Below are 19,519 nucleotides of genomic sequence, written 5' to 3'. Positions count from 1 at the left end.
AATGATTTCATGTCGCCTCAGCATTTACACTGCTACTGATGGATTTCTGTCTGATGTATACATTCTTATCTACCAAACGCCATTTCAGCGGCACGCCCATCTGATACTCGGCTTCACCCAACTTCTTATTTTCAACAGGTAGCTCACTGTACCCCCACTCTTACTGTCAAGTGCTAGCAGACAATCCGAGGCATTTTGCAAAATACACGCGCTTCTCCACCGGATTTTCTTCTTCAATTATTTTCAGTCTATCAGGGGAAGTTCTCACGAGATAAGCGGACAAATTCAAATTGCTAGCAGGGAGAAACCAAATATCCTGAGAAAATATCCCTTAGTCTGTGACTATGACGATAGAGATTTATAGCATAACTCATAAACTGTAACTTGATATATGTTTTCGGAAAAAAATACCGCATCATATTCTGAGAAGCTCGGCTGCGGGGATATCGAGTTTCGCCAGAAGTCCTCGTTGTATTTTGACATTTATTTCCTGCTTAAAATGCTTAAATAAAGTCAGAAATACGTCGTGTTTGGACTTATTCTTTTTTAAATTACGCGCACATTACTAATATTTCAATCCAATAAAGGTGTAATATCAATTGCCGAAAGTCATTGTTAGACATCTCTTGGGCTGATAGATGACTCATGCAGCAGTTGACTTCCAGAAATGGGGAACTTCGAAGGAGGTAGGCAGAAAAAGGTCAGTGGGGGAGAAAGAGGGAAGGGTGGAACACGATTCTATTATTCTCCTGTAACTTGATATATTTTTTTTTTTAAGCTTTTGATTTATGGTCTTCGTAATACGAACCCTGCACGAGTTGGGGCCTTTTGTTTGATTTCGGAGAAGAGGAATGTGTCAGAGCGGGGGCCGAGGGCTGATGGATGGAGGGGGTAGTGGATTTTGGGAATTGTGCTACGTAGTTACTATCCCACGGCACTGAGGTTCTCCTGGCGGGGGTTTTTGGATTTTTTCACCTGATCGTTTTCGGTTCCCCACGTCAAACTCTTTTCACCGCTCTGACCAGCGAATTTGATGTAGTTCGTCAACTTGCCTAAAACAGCGCTGCATGCACTAAACCAATAGAGTTCTCTACATTTTTCTGAGTCAACTACCAACGACGTGCGTGCGACAGTCTATGGCGCAAAATTCAAAGTATTCGAGGTATTCGAGGCGGTACTTTTCGCATAACTATTCGAGATCTCGAATATTGAATACTTTCCAGTATTCGAGGTATTCGAGTATTTGCGGATACTATTCGCACATCTCTACTCTTAACCTATGAGAAAATTTCACATTGGGAGTTTCACGGGTTTAAAGCACTTTTACATCAGAAGAGAACTGGTTCTCTATCCCCTTGCAGGCACAAACAAATAAATTACAACAGTTGAGATGGGAGTAAAACGAGGTATATAGGACAGGAAGTGGAAATTAACAAAGAAACAATTAACTTAAATTAGGCCTATGCAGGAGTGAACAGATGCTTATGCAAAAATTTATAAAACAAAGCAATATCATTCAAGAGCTCATTTTTTTTAAATTTTCTGTGGCATGTATTTCCATCACATGTATTCCTGTAATTTGCCTAAATTCTTTTGTATATTTCAGATTTTAAGGTTTGCACAAGGGGCTGGAGTATCATCCCCTTCTCGTTTGACATCTGGACTCCCTCCAAATTTAAGGGCATACTACCGATGTTCAGAGAGGGGTGCCGGCTCAGGCCACTCCCGCAGATACTCGCACCCATGCAGTAGTCTCACGTATGTTATCTCATTGCTTTCATCAAAGTAAATAGTAATGTACAGGCTGTCCCTGAGTTATGGTTATCCCCAAAATATTGGTATCTCTGCCAGCAGATGGACTAACAGTTTTATAATTTAAGAATTCTGTTAATATTTTATTTAAACCCTGACTCTATTTTAAATTTGTAAAATAATTTATATCTGGCAATTAGTGCTATGGAATTTGAAGGTGCATAATTCAATCAACTTTTTTTGATTTACCTCTTTGCTGTAAGGAAGTTGCCAAGAGTTTCCAGTCTTTAGATACAACTTTGACTGTGAAAGATATTTTTGAGAAATTGTAACTGTCACAATGTCCTGATGCTGGTTCTCAAAGCCGTAGACCAGGATTTCTAGGGGTTAAAATCCCCCAAAACATTTTTAGGCACAATTTAGGGTAATTCATGCAAATGTTATCCCTGGAAAATTTTCTCTCTACAGCCTCATGGTTTTTGATGCATTTGCAGATGGGAATAAATCAATAAATATTTTTTAGTGAACACATATACAGGGTTTTTAGCTATATTCTCCTTGAACGAAATTTACTATTTAAGTGTGGGAATGATTTGTTTACTTTGAAAAATTATGAGGAAAATACTAGGGACGCACTGTTCATTGTAGTTTTGCTAGCTTTGTAAGCAAAAAAAAACAAGGATTACGACCATTAAAGCTGCGTTTATTTTTCTTACAGAATAAATTTACAACCTTGCAATGTTGAGTTAGACATATCAATAGTTGACCGCATCACTGCCATACTTAACCCACAACCACTGTGCCAGAAAACTGCCAACAAGTTTGGATTCAATGTTGGCCAAACTTTCATGGTAATTTTTACTCTTGTTATCTGTGATTTAGTTATTTGTTGGCTTGTTCAATGTTGGTAATCTTTGTTTCATATTTCAGAACCAGCAATCCTGCTTTTACCAAGCTGTAGAAAACCCCTTTACTCAGGACTATAAGCTTGAAATAAAGGTTTCTTGTCCATTGTTAACTGTTAAGACAAGGTAAGATATGTTACATATGAATTGATTTTCATTTTCAGTGTAGCTTTGGTTTTGGTGAATGGAAAATTGTAACTATTGAAAGTTGATTATCACCACCCTGAGAGTAGATGCAGCTGTCAGAGCAAAGACATTGTGTGGATGTATTTTTACTAGAGATGGGTCGGTTCCAGTACCTGGTTCTTGGTACTGCCGGTTCTTGGCCTATGGAACCAGTATCGAGAACCGATCGCATAATGTCGGTACTTTGGAACCGACTCGGAACGGTTGAGGATATGAATTTGGCGCCCAAAGCCGAAATGGTTTGCAGCGTATTCAAGGCCAAAAAGTGAAAAAAAAAGATAAAAAAACACATATATGTATTACTTTCCGATTGCATGGCATCCATGTTTTTTTCTGTTGAGAGTTGCTCACTAACACGTGCATTTAATTTTTCATCAATTTGTCGCTCTCGCTAACATTGTAACATTTCATACATGGAATACAGTAAGTCCACGGCATACTAACGAGATGCATCCCAAGACCTTGCTCATTAGTTGAATCTGTTCACAAGTTGAAAAACCTAAGATAGGCATTTTAAAGTTAGTTATCCTGCAGAATGCAACACGGCATTACAATCTTGCATCAACTCACGATGGTGATGAACTGATCTTGTTACACTTGCGACCCAGCTGGGGCCAAAAATATTTCACTGACTGCAGGAAGGATGGGCAAAATGCTGAACAGTTCCCTACTTCACTATGGTTTTGCTTCACTGGATACTTTGTTTAAACTGTGCCCAAAGTGCGAGTTCCTCTACGCCACACAGCATTGCATTGGCCAATCTCAAAATTGTCAAATTTTAAATTTCGGTCACGCTTGAGTTTTTTGAATGTTCCTATCTCTGAAAGTTAGTAAATATGAAAAAATGAAAAATCAAAAAGAAGAAATTTTCTTTTTCATTTTTCATAATGAATCGCTTTCGCAAAGTTACGCCTTAAACCATCAATTCCATCTTATGTATTTACTTAGTAACCTACCAATCAGCACTTAGATAGTTTTCCCCAATCAGCCGGAGTTGAGATCCAATGATCATTGAAAGGTAATAAAAAAGTATTTAATAGACTCAGAAATAAGTTTCAAGTACTATATATGCTGTATTTACTCGAGTTCCCATTTTTGAAACGAGACTCACTGCAAAAACTAGTTGAGATTTTAGGTTTTGCATTGACATGCTGAAAACGTTATGGGCATCACAGGAATAAATTTGAGTTTACCTTACCAAAAGCCTCATATTTATAATATATTCCTTATTTTTCCTGTGGTTTAACCATAATCAGTATTTATTCTTCTGAATAGCCACCTTCCTTTATATTTAATCCTACAGTGGGCAGACTGATAGGCACATTTCTAGGGTGGTTTACAAAGTGAAATAAGTGATATATCCTAAATTTGGTGGCCATCCGAGAAAAACTGGCGACTCGATAAAACCATACGGTAACTCTGATTCAAGAGTGTACTTATGGTGAGAATGTCCCGGTGATAATATAGATAAAGTATTAAACTCCATTCAGTTGCCCATCAACCACTTTCTTATTTTTGTCCTTTGGAACACAAGCAAAAACCTTCTCAGGCAAGGAAATTGAAGTACTGGAGCGACTGGGCACTATACACAATTTATATGGTTTTCACACGTTTTTCTATGGAAGATCCATGCTGTAATACACTTACTGCATTAAGCAAATCATGTGGGAATGTAACGCAGATCGCTATCTGCAATCAACTTTTTTTCATTTAATCTTTCCAAATCTCCCCAAACACAATCCCCTTTATTTTTTTCAACAACGCCTTGGCAACCCATAATAATCACAATCTGACGTTAAAACAGCAAATATTTTTGCCAAATGTGTATATGAGCTCCTTAATTGATAGATTTTCTATCGACTTCCTCAGTCTGTCATCAGTGGATACTGTGCCGTTACGTCACGTGCGCCCACTCCGATGGCGTCGTGTTTTCAAGCAGTCGATGAAGATTTACTTTTAAAGACTCGTAAATCCACTAAAAAACATAATTATTCACGAAATTTTCAGCAAGTACATTTGCAGTAGGGATCTTCTTATTTTGAACTTTAAAAAAATTGTGCATTGCTGTGGGAATTCAGGAACTTAGTTAGCATGGTGATTAGTGCAGTGGCATGGAAAGCCAAAGCTCTGTGGTTTCATTCCTAATCCTGGGTATTTTTTCTCATGGCAGTTAATGAGAATCTCTATACAATATAGGTACTTTTTTCAAGCTTAATATTGTGGAGTTCTACCGTGTTAATAAGTTTAAAGTTTCTGACAATTTCCCACTGATACTTTATTTGCACGACCGCTTACAATACATTTTGTCGTATCTTCAGGTGATTTCTCGAAACTTTTCTATGAAATGGCTTCCCCTTCATGATATTTGAATGAAATGTTTTGAGAAGAAGTCAACTGAAGATACTATAATAGGTAGTAGTGTTGTGCAATTAAATTGCCAGCCTCAGTGGCACCAGGGTAAAGACCTCACCTGCCAAACAAGAGGTTGTGGGTTTGAGTCCTGCCTGAGTGGGTTGCCTCTCTCTAGGGCATGGTTGTTTGTGCATGTGTAATTGTTAACTTGTTGAAAATCCCCTATGTTAAAGACTAATTTGTACTGTTTTTGGTGGTATGGGATTAAAAAAAACAGTATCTGTGGAAATTTGTCCACAATTTTTAATGTATTAATTACTTTCAACTTCATTGTTTGTCGCGATAGAGTTAATTTCTTCCATCACCACAAGTGGTGTGTGTTGTCACTTTATATATCATCCATTAATTTGTTATGTCTTCCGTTATTGATATTGATGTGTTGTATTTTTAATTTGATTTAGGTTCCCCATCCCTGACCTTCGTCCAATCCATGAGATGGATCGTCCACCCTGGTGGAAGAGGTCAGTTCGTAAAGACGTAATGATTCTGGAGCTGACCGATGCTTCCTTACGAACTGTTCTGGATAGCAGAGAGCCTTTTAGTAGATACGAACTTCAAAGTAGCGAGATACAAGGATCATTTAGTGTATGTATTTCCTGCTCACAAGTCTCTTGAATGATTGAATTAATTTATAATCTACCCAACGCTATAAAAATTTTTGTTTATATTTTCGTATTATTGGGTGTTTTTGTGTTATTGGCAGAACAACTTTGGTGGGTGCTTAAGTTGATTATTTTTTCTAGGAGACTGATACAGACACACCTGTGCCTTTCATCAGATCCTTTGCACAAACTAAAGCTGATGGTGATGTTCAAGACCCAGGGGAAGGTTTTGGCTGGCCTAGGTATGCATTTTCTGTGTTTTCAGTGGTCAGAGTTATGTAGTAATTATTTTCAAACTTTAGTCTAGTGGATGTAAATGGTATTTCAAAAGTAATTCTTTAATTATAAAATGTCATTGGAGTGAAATTATCTTATCTCTCTATAGTTCATACAGTCTTCATCTTTAACAGCCATTTGGACTGTGGTCATGGATGTTTTCAGATTTTTCATGTTAGCTTATGAGCCCTTCAAGTTTGAACTAATTGATAGAATGAGAGAAATATATAATATTACAGGTACAATGATCTGTTCTCTTCTTGCCTAGCAAGGTATGAAATTCAGCTAACTCAAAACATATTAACCCCAAATGCTCCCTCATCTTCATTCTCCTTCTCCCTTTCATTAAGATAACTGGTATGTTTCCCCTGAATGAACTCCCTTTGCCCAAATTTAACATTTGTTAGAAGTTTTTGTAAATTGTAATGGTTCCCTTCACAATAGTGTGGGCAAGTTCCCATTGCTGCTATAGCTCTTTTCTGTTCTTCTTTTTCCTCACTTCTCTCCTGTTCTCCTGGGAAACGAGACTTATAATTTTCTGTGTATAAGTTAGGAGGTATGTCATGGCACCATTGCCGGCCAGATAGACTTCGGCTGAAATATGATGTTGACTTGGGTGCCTTATGCCTGTTATAATTTTTTTAGCAACTGTATTAATTTCATATCAAGGTACATATCATCATGTGAAGTGCATGTCTTGAGCATGATCTCATCCAACTTTATCCTGGCTATCAAAAATTCAATATTCGAGGATAGCTTCCAGGACTTTCTTAAAAGTTTTGGTTTAAAATGAAAGGCAATTTATTATGCTGCTGTTACCAGTGGAAGATACAAGGCATATAAAAATGACATTGAAAATTAAATGATCGTATGACATGAAAAATAACAATCCTTCAAAATTTAACTGTGTTAATAAACAGTGAAAAACTTAAAGCATTTGTTGCAGTGTGTAAAGTTTTTCCTTGTTTTTTTTTTATATTTAAAATTTGAATTTTTTTATTACTGGTTAAATTTTTTGCTTCATATAAGAAAATAAATTTCTGTGACATTTTCCTGCTGTTGACAGTAATTTTACTTTTGGCAATTAGCCCTAAAGAAGGCAATAAATTTGCCAAAATGCCAGCAGCAGAATGAATTGACATTTTATTTTGGACTAAAACTTAAGAGAAATATGTGAGTATATGTCTTGTGGTCAAGAATCTTATTGCCTAAAATATTCAATATGGTATTAATTGGATATTCAAGTCAGAAGAAAACGGTTATCGGCATATCAATTAATTTTATCGTTCCTCCAGGCTTGTCTTCACCGTTCACCCGGTGAGTAAACGTCGTGAGCTGGAGGAGCCAATAGGAAGCCTAGGAATGCAAGAGTCAACAATTGAATGCTCTCTTGAAGGGAGTGCCAAGAGAGATCCGTCTCCATTCAGCTCCAAAAAAGTCATCCATGAGAGTGACACCCCTCACGCGAAACACAAACCTCCATCTGCATCTGCGGGAGATGCCTACCATATGCCTTCTCATGCTTATAACTCTCACCAAGGTAAACATGTTATCATTAATGATGAGCAAGCAAACAAAGAAGCAGGGTTGTTGCCAGGAAACATTCCTGAGGGTGCATACCCAGAATATTGCTTTTAGGGGTGCTAGGGTGGCCCATGCCAGTAATACACTCATTAAAAAATCATAATTTTGTTAAACTTCATTTTTATAATGCTAATTCTTATATGTAGACATTGTGGTTTTTTACCAAAATGGCTGTAATTATTATGGACTGGTCTCCGTTTGTGTTTGTTTCTGAAATCCACGATTTTCCAAATTACATTGTAAACTAGGGTACTGGAAGTGGCCGTTAATATCATCTGATTTTAAGAAAGTATCAAATATGAGGCCCTCTTATCATTTCACAATTTTTATGATGTAAGAGAAAATTAAAAGATAAGTACTCTTGGGCTAGTTGTCTCTTAAGGGTATGTCACTATGTAAGTGAAGAACTCATTGTCCTAGTCGCTACATAGACAAATGGTTCAGAGGAGCTTGAAGCCCCTGAAGCCCCCTCCGTCCCCCTAGCTTCTTGCGTGATCGAAGATCCTGTGCAAGATCATTCCAATTATAGTGCAAAGATATTCATTTATCTTGTAAAACTAAAAATTCAGCAAATTTTCTGTCGTGTTACCTAACTTGTGCAAGCAAAAAATATAACAGTTATAAGAATCTGCCATTCATATGTGACGTAACCTAATGATGTGAGTCACCAATGTGAGACAAACTGTTTTCATTGAAATTAATCAACATGGTAAAACTTGATTGTATGTTACAAGGATGACTCATTCTCAAAACTGGACAAAGTTAATGTCATGCTAAACTAGACTGAAAGCCATATTAACCCTTTTGCTGCTTCAATAGATTTTTCATCGGTTCCATTATTTTGCCTATTATCCAGAAAAAAATGAATTGAATCATTCATTTGACGTCGCTGAATGTCGCCGCACGAATGGACGTAGTTCCGCTAGAATTTCGAGCAGATGACAGCACCTACGACCGAAGGGAGGGTTTTTCGAAAACGTAGATATTTACCCGCATGTCGTGTTGAAAGGAAAATTTTTTTGAAAGTCGTGGAATATCCCCGCATGTCACAGGCAATAACCATAATGTTTTTTGCGGGTATTCCCGCTTGTAGCAGCAAAAGGGTTAAAAGCTAATGTTTACTAATTTTACTAATTCAATTCATTGTTTGTAATGGCATTTATTTTTGTATTTTCTTTTTTAGATGAAAGTGAAGAACTCATTATCCCAGGTGATAAGCAAGAAATGTCTGATTTTATTGATCAGGCCTCTCACAATAGTAGATTTAAATTGGATATTAACCTACCGTGTACAACGATGCAACTGTCTTCCAAGCATTTCTATGAAGTTCTATATAACAGGTGGGTTAAGTAATTTTATGAAAGTAGATTTAATAAGGAGAAAATGTTGAATTAGATTTAAACCTCTTGCGGTTTTAATTCAGGATCATCTTTCTTGAATTTATTACAGAGAGGTAACTGCTTCAAAGTTGTTCATTGAGCTTGCTTTCCATGCGGAAATTAATTTTTTTGTGTATTAAATAAGGTACATATTCGATTTTATTGTGTTATTCTTTCCACCTCGATTCAAAAAAATGATTGACCTTTGAGCCTCAGATTTTAATGAGCAATTTATTGATTGAAGCACTGATTCTCCCCATTCCAAATAATGGACATATGTAGTTAAGATTCCAAGGTACAGTGGGCTTAGGAGACCATAAACCTGAGAAGTGCTTGGAAATGCTGGAATTCACCCCATTTTGAATTCCTTTCGAGGGGAAGGGTGCAGATAGTCAGGTTTTCTGGAAATTTTCTCCTAATTATTTTTAGTACCCTATCTCATAGCAAAATTTCAGCTCTCCAGGTCTTGTGGAAGTGGTCAGGAATTTGTATCCAATTGTGTACAACTCAGACAGTCATGCAAAGGCCTTGTTTGTTATCGACATGCTCTGTTAGTTACCATGGTTAGATTTGGTTGTCTCTTAAAAAAATTCCCGACACGATACCACTGTAGCAGCTATACTTGTGACTCACCTCTTCATTCTACGTGTACTCTTATGTCATCTTGAAACAACGCAACCCGCAAATCACATTTGTATATCAAACCCCATTTAACGAATTTGCTATTTCCCTAGTCCGGTAGAATTCTTTATATAGGGAGATTACTGCATTTTTCCTGCAGTTAAATTTTGTGGCAACTCATTGGTGTGACCTTAAAAATAATGACTCTCATACATTTTGCTCTCACACAGCAACTTGGCACACCCATTTCAAATACATTCAGAAGGCCTTTACTACAAGTCTCGGAATGTACTTATTGCTCTATACCATTAATGTGAGTTAAATCTATAAACATCTGCATTATTTTTTGTATTATTAACAAAATGTTTTTTTACCAAATGCATCTTAGAGTTCAAAGAAATATTTGGGTTAAAAATCAGCTAGTACCACTCGATTTTTAAGACTATTCATGCAGAAGTGGCTAAATGAGGTATAAATTATTGCAATGCAATGATGCGATATTTTTTAAACCAATATTAATTTATTAAGTAAGTGCAGTACAGTACACCAGAGTCCCTCAATTTGTTCATAAATTGCCCGTGACCCCTGTGCACCTGAATTAATTTTTTAATTGTTTGAAAAAAGGCTGCATATTTGTATGATTATTTCATTAACTGGTGAAAATGGGGACACATGTATGTCTCAGATGGTGAAACATCACGTGTATTGATATAAGATTTTGTTCTTTCCCGGCATATGATACGGGTGAAATCTTCTCAGGATATCCACTACGTTTTGTACGAGCAACTAACAGAGGGAGAAGATTTCATCAGAATCATGTGTGTTGATTTGTTTTTCTGATTGCATTATTATCAGTTGATGAATTTCATTTTAATGGGTTCTTTTTCAGAATAAACACTGACTTAATGCTGTGGGAACCCTCAGCACCCTCGCAGAGCTCAGTCACAAGCCCACCATGTGGAGCGGCTGATTTCCAATCCACACATCCTGCATTTTTACAGGATGATGGCTACACTTTTGGTGCCTGCAAATCTGGTAGCAAGAATGGTGAGGGTAGTTTTTTAGTGGTTTTATTGCTCCATGTCTATGTGTTATTCGATATGGCCATCTAATGATGTAAGCCCCACCAATGTTAAATATACTGCAAGGCCATAGCCAGAAATTTTTTTTTTGGCAGAGTGGAGAATCATTTGGTGGGGGGTCAATCTTGGGGGGTTCTATTGAATGAGGTAAACTTAAGAACACCCTCTCAATGGTGGATCAGAGGGATGAATTCCCCCTGTAATTTCCAGAAAAACTAATGAAATGGTAACTTTGAGGTGGCTCTTCAATGGACTGTTCCACGACAATGTTAAAAAAAATTGATGGATATCCAAAATCACTTGTCTACACATGTCAGATCTCAGACGCATTATCACTGTGAGGTATTGCCTGCCACCAAGGTGCTTTGGAAAGTTTCATACTTTTCTGGGTACTATCCTTCCTGAGCAGCACCAGGTGGCCCGCTAGTTTTTGATAAATGAAGCAATTTGCTCATTGAATGTAATTACTATTCCCGTTATGTTATATCTTCCAGTCAGCTTTTTTGACAACAATTTTTCCATTATGTCCTACCATCTGCCCCGGTTACCTTCTACACATTTTTTTGAAATTTTATACTGCCCTCTAATGAATGAAAATATTTTGCAAATCATTCTCAATGTGGCCATAATGAAAAAAAAAATTGATTTTGTAAATTTTGTTCTATTAAATTGTATTGCACTTTTTGTGTTTATTTCTAGAGTCTGACTCAGATTCTGATACGGATGCAGTGTACCATTCCGTGTATGAAAATAGTCAAAGGCAGAAGAAAAAGCTTCTGTTGGAGTCAAAAAGTAATTCCTTTGGGCAAAGTAATTTTGTTTTGTCACTGAACATTGGGCATGGAATAATTGGCCTCCACACTCCTGTGAGGGTAAGATATGTGTTTTGCATTTATCTTTTGAAATTCTTATTATAGTAGACTCTCATTAATACGAACAACGTCATTACGAAGTTCTCGTTTTTACGAAGGAAATTGTTGGTCCAGACAAAAAGGCCTATCCAAGCTATTGGAAAAGAAACGTTATTACGAAATATTCGTTTTTACGAAATTACAAACATCAGTCCCGGTCCTGGCGGTTACAAAATGAACTTTATTACGAAGTTCCACGCACAAGCTATGGCATTTAGATGGATATTCACTACGCTAAGTTTTAACAACCACGCCACGTTTAAGTTGTCCTTGTGTACTGTGACCAAGAGCGTCATTTATGGTTCTTTCTACACCATTCGCGTAACATCATATAATAAGCTTCATTCCTGGGGAATCATGGTGACAGACTCATTACAGCTCGTAAATTTGATGTACAGTTAGTTCTCTTCCTACGCACATTCGATTTACAAACTTTCAGAGATGCCAGCATTCAAAAATTTCAAATTTCGAATTTGGTGCCTTTTGATTTGGCCCTTGCTGCGCCGTGCGGCGTAGAGGAAATTGTACTCTGGGCATAATGTGAACAAAGTATCATTCATTCCGGTGTGAAGTTAGGAACTGTTCAGCGTTTCGCCCGTTGTTCCTTACCGCGGAGAGCGATTTTTTTTGGCTCTGGCTGCGTTGCACGCCCAGCTACATCAATTCGTCACAATCGTGAGTTAGCGCACGATTGTTGTGAAGTGTTGCATTCTGCAGGATAACGGTACTTCTCGATGCCTTGCATACAGTACGACTGGTCCGATGACGGCACAATAGGAGGTGCGGATAACCCTTCGCCAACACGGTTTGCAGCCAATCGCTGTTCCCCAAACGCACCTCTCACCATCGCCTAATCATACAACGTTGTGAAATGCATACAGAGCAGCGAAATAAGCCTTATCCACTAAAACATGACCTTTCTTCGAATCCCCAAAACAAGTGATTCTTCCACTGGGTCCTTCACGCTCGTCGTCCTTTCCGTGTCCTTTCTTCACGGAGGCCTTTATAGGCATTTCACTTTCTCACCTGGCAACACTGCCCCGACCTAGACTATTCTGCCTGTCATCGGACAACTCTCGGTGGCCGAACCATAGGTTTATCAACTTATGAACAAGGTTTTGGAACGCATCTAGTTCGTAAATCGGACTTACTGTACTCGGGAGGATATCAACCCTCGATTACGTCATGCCGCATGCCGAAACTGAAACGAATTTTCCTGTTTATGTATGTTTCTGCATAATTTAATCGCATTTATCACTTACGGTTTTTTTCGCCGATTCCTATAAGAAACGTTCATACAAACTTCGTTATTACGAACATCCGGTTTTTCGGTCCCATGAACTTCGTAATAACGAGAGTCTACTGTACATGAAAATCTTTGGATTTTGGGGGTCTTTTTAGTTATGATTGATCTCATAATTTTATTGGTTTAACCACCGAGTCCACTTAGCAATGTTAATTGTATCTTTATTTTAGGATACTGCAGGAAATGTTATACCTAACCAGCATGGGGAATTTGATATTGTTTTAGAAGATGGAAATTTATTTGCTGTCTCAAGTTACAAATCAAATCCTGAATTGGGGTTTGTTTGCATTCAAGTTTGTAAAGCAGCCCTGTACCATAATGGTATGTCATATCTTATTCATTATCCTCTTTATACCTCTATTCGTATTCTACCTCAGTTGAAAGGGTTTGGACAGTATAAGTGTTTATAGAAAAATAAAAACAAAACCATCAATGCATACTCATGCTCTTCTAGTGAAAGTATCTTTTGTACCCATTACACTCCAGTTTCAAAACTAAGTTTTAACTGACTTCAGCTAAGGAAACGTGATCATTTTATTATCTGTATTTGGCAAGTAAGAAACTCCACAATTTAAATTTTTAGTCAATGAATTTTTAATCTTGAAAAATTGAGATGTCTGCCTCTAATTTTACCGGTTGAAATTTTCCTTTTATGACATGGCAGTGGGTACTCTTATATCACTAACATATTTTGGTGCATGCTGCCCAGAGAATGTGCCTAATTATTTGGTTAAAGTGAGTAGATGACATCTGTTGATTGATAATAAGTATTGTAGGATCTTGCTTTGTTGCCAGCATTTGGAGAATAGATTCAGTTCCCATCTTCAGGGCTGATCCTACTGGTTGATTCCCATCTTCATGCCTGAAGATGAGAACAGACTCGGTTCTTAAAAATGTTGGCAGCAATGTCAGCAATCACCTGGTGGGAAACCAGAATAGCCATCCTAGATAATCAACTCGCCAGTCAAAGCATCGGCTCTGTATATGCCTACACAACTGTAAGATATAGGTACTTACCGCTCAAATTAATTTGGATGTTATTTGGACACCCTTATATATATTTTTTCTTGAAATAGGTTCTGGCAAGCATCCAGAGATCATATTTGTCTTCCCTCTTTAAACCTTGCTCCTAACCTTGGAAAAATATCCACGCCGAAAACTATAAACTTGATATCTTTCTTTTGTCCTTGATCTCTTTTTATATTTTTTATAAATATTTAGTAATTAGATTTAGGTCCTTTTACATGTCAAAATACCTATATCCTTTTAATGTGGTGGAGAACCCGAGAAGAATTCCTGTAATTAGCTCATAGGGAAAACCTACAATATTATTTTACTGTGGCATCATTGCTTCAAATTTTAAGGAATGGTGCCCACCGCATTGGATGTGATACCTCCACTCCCGACAATGGGTCCCCGGAGGTCATCGAGTCACCTTCGACCCACAATATATGATTCTGGTCCAGGGGCGTCAACTGCCAAGAGTCTGGCAACCCAGTGGGTTCGACAAATGCAGCAGCGGAGTGGGGGCTGGACTGGTGGAAATACAAGCCGAGCTGACATGCTCTCAGTGGCGATACGTATCCATGCAGATCCCAGTACCAACCTTAAGGTATTGTATTTTTGATTTGTCCCTCTGAGACTTATTTGTATTCATGATCAACAGAGAGAATTTGAGGAAATATTACCTCTTACATTATTTTTAGCTTGTTCGATACCTTTAGGGTTAATTAGTAGACTCATAAGATACATCTGACACTCTGAATGCAAACAGAGGTTGTGATATTTATTCAAGATGAGTAGAATCCCAAAACATAGGGTTTTCTTGTTATTAGACCTTCCCTAAATTTTATATGTGAATGGTCCTTTACAAAAATAGTACCTTCACTCGTGCAATTTTTTGTTTCTATTACTCATTACCTTTAAGTTAATAGGGATTTCTAAGGGATTGTAGAGATTAGTGTATTCAAGGGGGCCATGGTAGACTAATCGAAAAGGCACTTAGCTGCTGATATAAGGGCCCTGGTTTCATATCTCAGGTGAAGCCTTGGGACGTCCTGAAACAAAAATCCTCAAAATCAAAGGTTGTCCAGGAAAAGGAACTGACCCCCTAACCCTAAATGTGTGAAATTCACATACCTGAGAATTAGTCTGGGATGAACTCTATCCTCACCAATTCAAAATTGCCTGTTAATCAAATTTGTATCAGAGGGAGGGAAGAATAAACCCAGTATTTGTGAGCTGAGGCCTGTACCATGGTACCATGTATGAATTTTCAGTTGATTGCCACTTAGAAGTGAAAATTGGTATTGTAGAATGTTTGCCTGGGTTTCTTTTCTGGTCATAGATTTATGTATCGTTTTTGTGTCAAACTTGACAGAATTTCCGTGTAGCAGCTGGAATCCGTGGTGCAACTCTTCGTCATTATGTAACACCAAGTACCAGTAGTTGGCTGACACAGCTGGTGGACTTCTTTGATGTCTTAGACTACCCAGTTGCTGGGTGTTCACCGCCTCGTGTAGTTACGGAACTTCACCTCCACCTCTGGGACTGTGCTGTGGACTATAGGTTGGTTTTGCTCGATTTTGCTCTTGGTTTTCCTATCAATATCTTAACCAATGCATTAGTTGATGGTTTCCGGCAATACTTGGTGGAATTTGATGAAAACTTTGGAGGAATAAATTCAAACTGTGTTTTTCTACAGAATTTTTTTATAAAAATCTCAACCATGGTTTCGACGTTTAACATGGTAACCAGAAGATGGCGTTAATGTCGTAACCAGAGGTTTTACCATTGAAAAAATGGTCATGATTTAATAATGAATTCTGTGCAAAAACTAAGTTAAAATTTATTCATCCACGTTGAATTAGTGCCTATCTAAGTATTTTATGATAAATGAGAGATATGTTTATTAACTCTCAACCTCTACTTTGAAAGAAATATTTGAGATTGGTTGCTAGCAATCTGCCTTGGTTGAGAAGCGTCCTAAAGAAAGCTGTATCTATATTTACTTCATGTTATCAGTTCAGACTTCAGGATATTAGTGGTTCAAAACTTAATTAATGCTTTTCATAGCCTAGAAAATTTTATATTAACATATGTTACTATTCACAGTTTTTTGTTTTTTTTTCAGGCCACTCCACATTCCTCTTTTATCTGTGATAACCCTAGGAAGTTTTAGTGTATCAAGCAACATGGCTGCACAGACTAATACTTCAACTTTACGTTTTATTGCTGAAGATGCAGCCTTGTTCATATCAGATAAGGTAGCTAATGAGCAGCCTTCAGTGAGACGTGTTAAACTTCAGGGAGATAGTGTTGAGAACACTGGTTTTAGTTATGTAGGAAACATAGATCTGCGTAGGGATTATGTGTGTGTTATTGAAATGGGACTCTTTGAACTTTCATTACGGCTTTATGAGGGACCACAAACTGCCACTCCCAAGGTAAGATTTTCTGAAATAACTCTTCAAATTTATGCTGTCAGCGCATGCAGGCTCTTAAAATACTCGCATGTTTGTTTGAATAATCATTGATGATTGATTTTTATGAATTGCTATCCAAAGGAAATAATGAAATAATTCCCATTTTTGGTCATTATTTAAAAATTTGTGTATGTTTTTTCTACATATTTTTACATATGGAAATTCTTCATGTGTGGTTTAGGCTGATGCATCAGGTCATCCAACAAGCCAGCCAGTGTCACTGTATTATTTTATTTCACAATGTTATTTTTTAAGAAAATGAGTGTTTTATTTTCTTGTATGCACTTGGAAAATTGTAGTAGTTGGTACATATATTCTGTGAATTTTTTATGATTGTGCATTCTAATTTTACCTTTTCACAAATTCATGCATTGTATGTATTGCTCGAGTGTAAGCTAGTGATTTAAGAAGGCCTCCCATAATAATCAGGTAATGAGGGCTTTGGATTATTACCTATTTTGATCATTCTGTTAAACTCCATATTCCGTTTTCCTGGGATTGTAGTTCAAAATCACCTAACAAGGCAGTATGTACAGATTAATTAGGATAATTGCTGAAGCTTAAGTTGTACATATTACTTTGCTGACTGAACTATTAAACTTGAAGTAATGGCATTTCTGTTTTCAGCACTTACAGTAAACATTTTTTATTATTTTTTATAATGAAAGATCATTAATTTAGTGAACAAAATTTTTTTTACTCATTCAATGGTCTATACACTCACCTTATTTCAGTAGATTCATTTTTGCAAACACAATCATATGCACTGTCAGTGTATTAAAAAAATTACTTCTCTTTCCAGAATTTACAAATTTGTTCAATGTCAGATGACCCCTTATTTTTCTTTAAAGAATCCTTGTTATGTTTTCAATTAAATATGACATTCCCTTTGATTATACTCCTATTGTGGAATCATATCAATAGAATGTTGTGATTATAGGTTGATCTTCGAGCATCCAACAATATTGTACACTTGAGGACTTGTGCCGACTCTGGGAGAGCCCTTACAGAACTTCTAACATACTTTGCTTCCGACGGTGACCTAGCTGGAGTTGAAGGGACAGCCAGTGAAGCCAGTTGTTCAACTTCCCCTCATCCCTCTATGGAAAGCCTGTCGTCAGATGGTAACAATCCCACCATGTCTCGTTTTAGAGCTGAACATGTCCATGACTTGATGGAGGAAGCCATGAGAGATGCCAACATTCCCAATGCCAACGGACAGCCTGGTGAGAATAGATTTCAGGATAGTTTTTAGTGGTGGATAATACTTCATGTATTTTAAAAGCAGTGATCTCAGTTTTTATCTGGTGGAATATCAATATAACACAAGAAAAAAAACTGGTGTAACTAAATATTTCACTTTCTGGAGAGTACAAAAAAGTGTTCGATTGGCTGTAATTTCTCTATTAATCCACTATTTTACTTATTACTTATCAGTGATGATTAGACTGTCCTAATAATTACCATATGTCATAAAAATTCTGGACATGACCTACAGTTAGCATCAAATTGTCAGTATCTGGATTAAGGAAGAATTAAAAATATCTGTTTGTCCAATTTTTAATAAATCAAAAATTTCAATTACATTTCAAAACTGAAAATATGTCAATCCTAAAATGTTTACATCGTAGTGCAAGGCATATGTTTATCAAGCTATTTATTCAAGTTTTTTTCTTATATATTTCAAGTAATCAGTTTTTATTCAAAATTTAATGAAATACACTCAAAAATAATTTTTTGCTCAATGTCTGGCAGTGGTAATGGGAATGGTCTCTGAAACCATTCAAGATCAAATTTTCAATGTGGTGTTGAGTAGAAAACAACTAACTTGTAATTCTTATTCTTTCCTTATCATTAAAAAGTTCTACATAACAAGCCTGAGAAACAATTAATTATATTTTCACTCTGTAAGAAAAGTTATGAAAGTAGTACAGATAAGTCAACTAATTTTGTTTTAATATTTGAGTGGCCACCCTATTCAGGCATTTCCTGTACTACACCCATGTCTCGTACAGTGCAAGGGATGCATTCCTTGGGGTCTTTGTGCTATACGAATTTGCTTTATACTAGAGCGTTTTAACATTGGGATGATAGGGATGCGTTCCTGGTAGCATAGGTCTTGGGTATTGAATTTCCTCTAAAACATATATATTCCCATAAATAGCCTTATAAAACATTATTTATATAAATTTTTATAGTTTAAAACATCTTTAAAGATAGTATGCATGCATTTGAAGACTTTTATTCATGTTAAAAAAAATTCTTACGGGCGTTTGAAATTCCCTCCTGTCATGCGGGTGAGCTAACATCTGATATCGCAGGGGTTCGTGATGCATTGCCGGCAGTTGACGATTTTTCAAACCAGTCTAAAAACAACTATTGTGTCACCCAGGCCCTTTTGTCGCTCATCGAAATGACAGGCAAATGCTTCTTTGAATGCCATTTCATAGCTAGCGGAGTTTATGAATGATAAATCATTTTAATTTGAAGTTCTCCGAGTCATTAGCAGCTACGTGAAACAGTCTTTAAATGCCTGGAAATCTGACCCAGGTTTTCCTTCCCTGAAAATGAATGAACGAGAATGCATTCTTTTCCAAAAGAATATCGTCTCGTCAACACTAAAAACTAGTTGAGGGGGAAAAGAGCCACTTTCAATCACAGCTTGGAGTTCATCAGAAAATTTTGTGGTGACTGCACTATCAACACTTGCAGATTCACCTGATATCGCTGCACTGAAAATACCTGTTTGCCGTTTAAATTCTGGAACCAACCGGAGCGATTACCACTCTCGTCTTTTTGTACTGATTCACTATGAACTTTCCGTATGTGTAGACCGCTTGGTTGAAGTTGGTGCGGCTGAGGTCACTGATGTTTTAACTTTGTCTTTATTCAGAATAAGGCATCGTGTGTTTAAACTTCCGCGCAATATTGCTTTGACGTTCTCCATTTTCAAAGCAATTGACCTATATCAATTTCTCTTCTAGGTTTATGGTTTTTCTTGATAAATTCTTGATTTTT

The 19,519-nt window shown here is 37.0% G+C and overlaps 1 protein-coding gene across 2 annotated transcripts in view; it reads left to right on the top strand.

The window, feature by feature from the left end:
• LOC124167906 (autophagy-related protein 2 homolog B) overlaps window positions 1-19,519 on the top strand; it is a 54,074-nt gene that overhangs the window by 15,186 nt on the left and 19,369 nt on the right. For both annotated transcript variants that reach the window (XM_046545974.1, XM_046545973.1), the window contains exons 13-26: window positions 1,607-1,758; window positions 2,471-2,603; window positions 2,683-2,783; window positions 5,657-5,840; window positions 5,999-6,099; window positions 7,429-7,673; window positions 8,901-9,057; window positions 10,607-10,764; window positions 11,499-11,671; window positions 13,187-13,337; window positions 14,381-14,628; window positions 15,397-15,584; window positions 16,150-16,462; window positions 17,442-17,727. In XM_046545974.1, coding sequence (XP_046401930.1) covers window positions 1,607-1,758; window positions 2,471-2,603; window positions 2,683-2,783; window positions 5,657-5,840; window positions 5,999-6,099; window positions 7,429-7,673; window positions 8,901-9,057; window positions 10,607-10,764; window positions 11,499-11,671; window positions 13,187-13,337; window positions 14,381-14,628; window positions 15,397-15,584; window positions 16,150-16,462; window positions 17,442-17,727 — 2,590 coding nt within the window. The remainder of the gene's footprint in view (window positions 1-1,606; window positions 1,759-2,470; window positions 2,604-2,682; window positions 2,784-5,656; window positions 5,841-5,998; window positions 6,100-7,428; window positions 7,674-8,900; window positions 9,058-10,606; window positions 10,765-11,498; window positions 11,672-13,186; window positions 13,338-14,380; window positions 14,629-15,396; window positions 15,585-16,149; window positions 16,463-17,441; window positions 17,728-19,519) is intronic.

The sequence above is a fragment of the Ischnura elegans genome, chromosome 11 (genome assembly GCF_921293095.1).
Source record: "Ischnura elegans chromosome 11, ioIscEleg1.1, whole genome shotgun sequence".
In the NCBI taxonomy this organism is placed as follows: Eukaryota; Metazoa; Arthropoda; class Insecta; order Odonata; family Coenagrionidae; genus Ischnura; species Ischnura elegans.
This window is presented reverse-complemented; position numbering and strand designations above follow the sequence as displayed.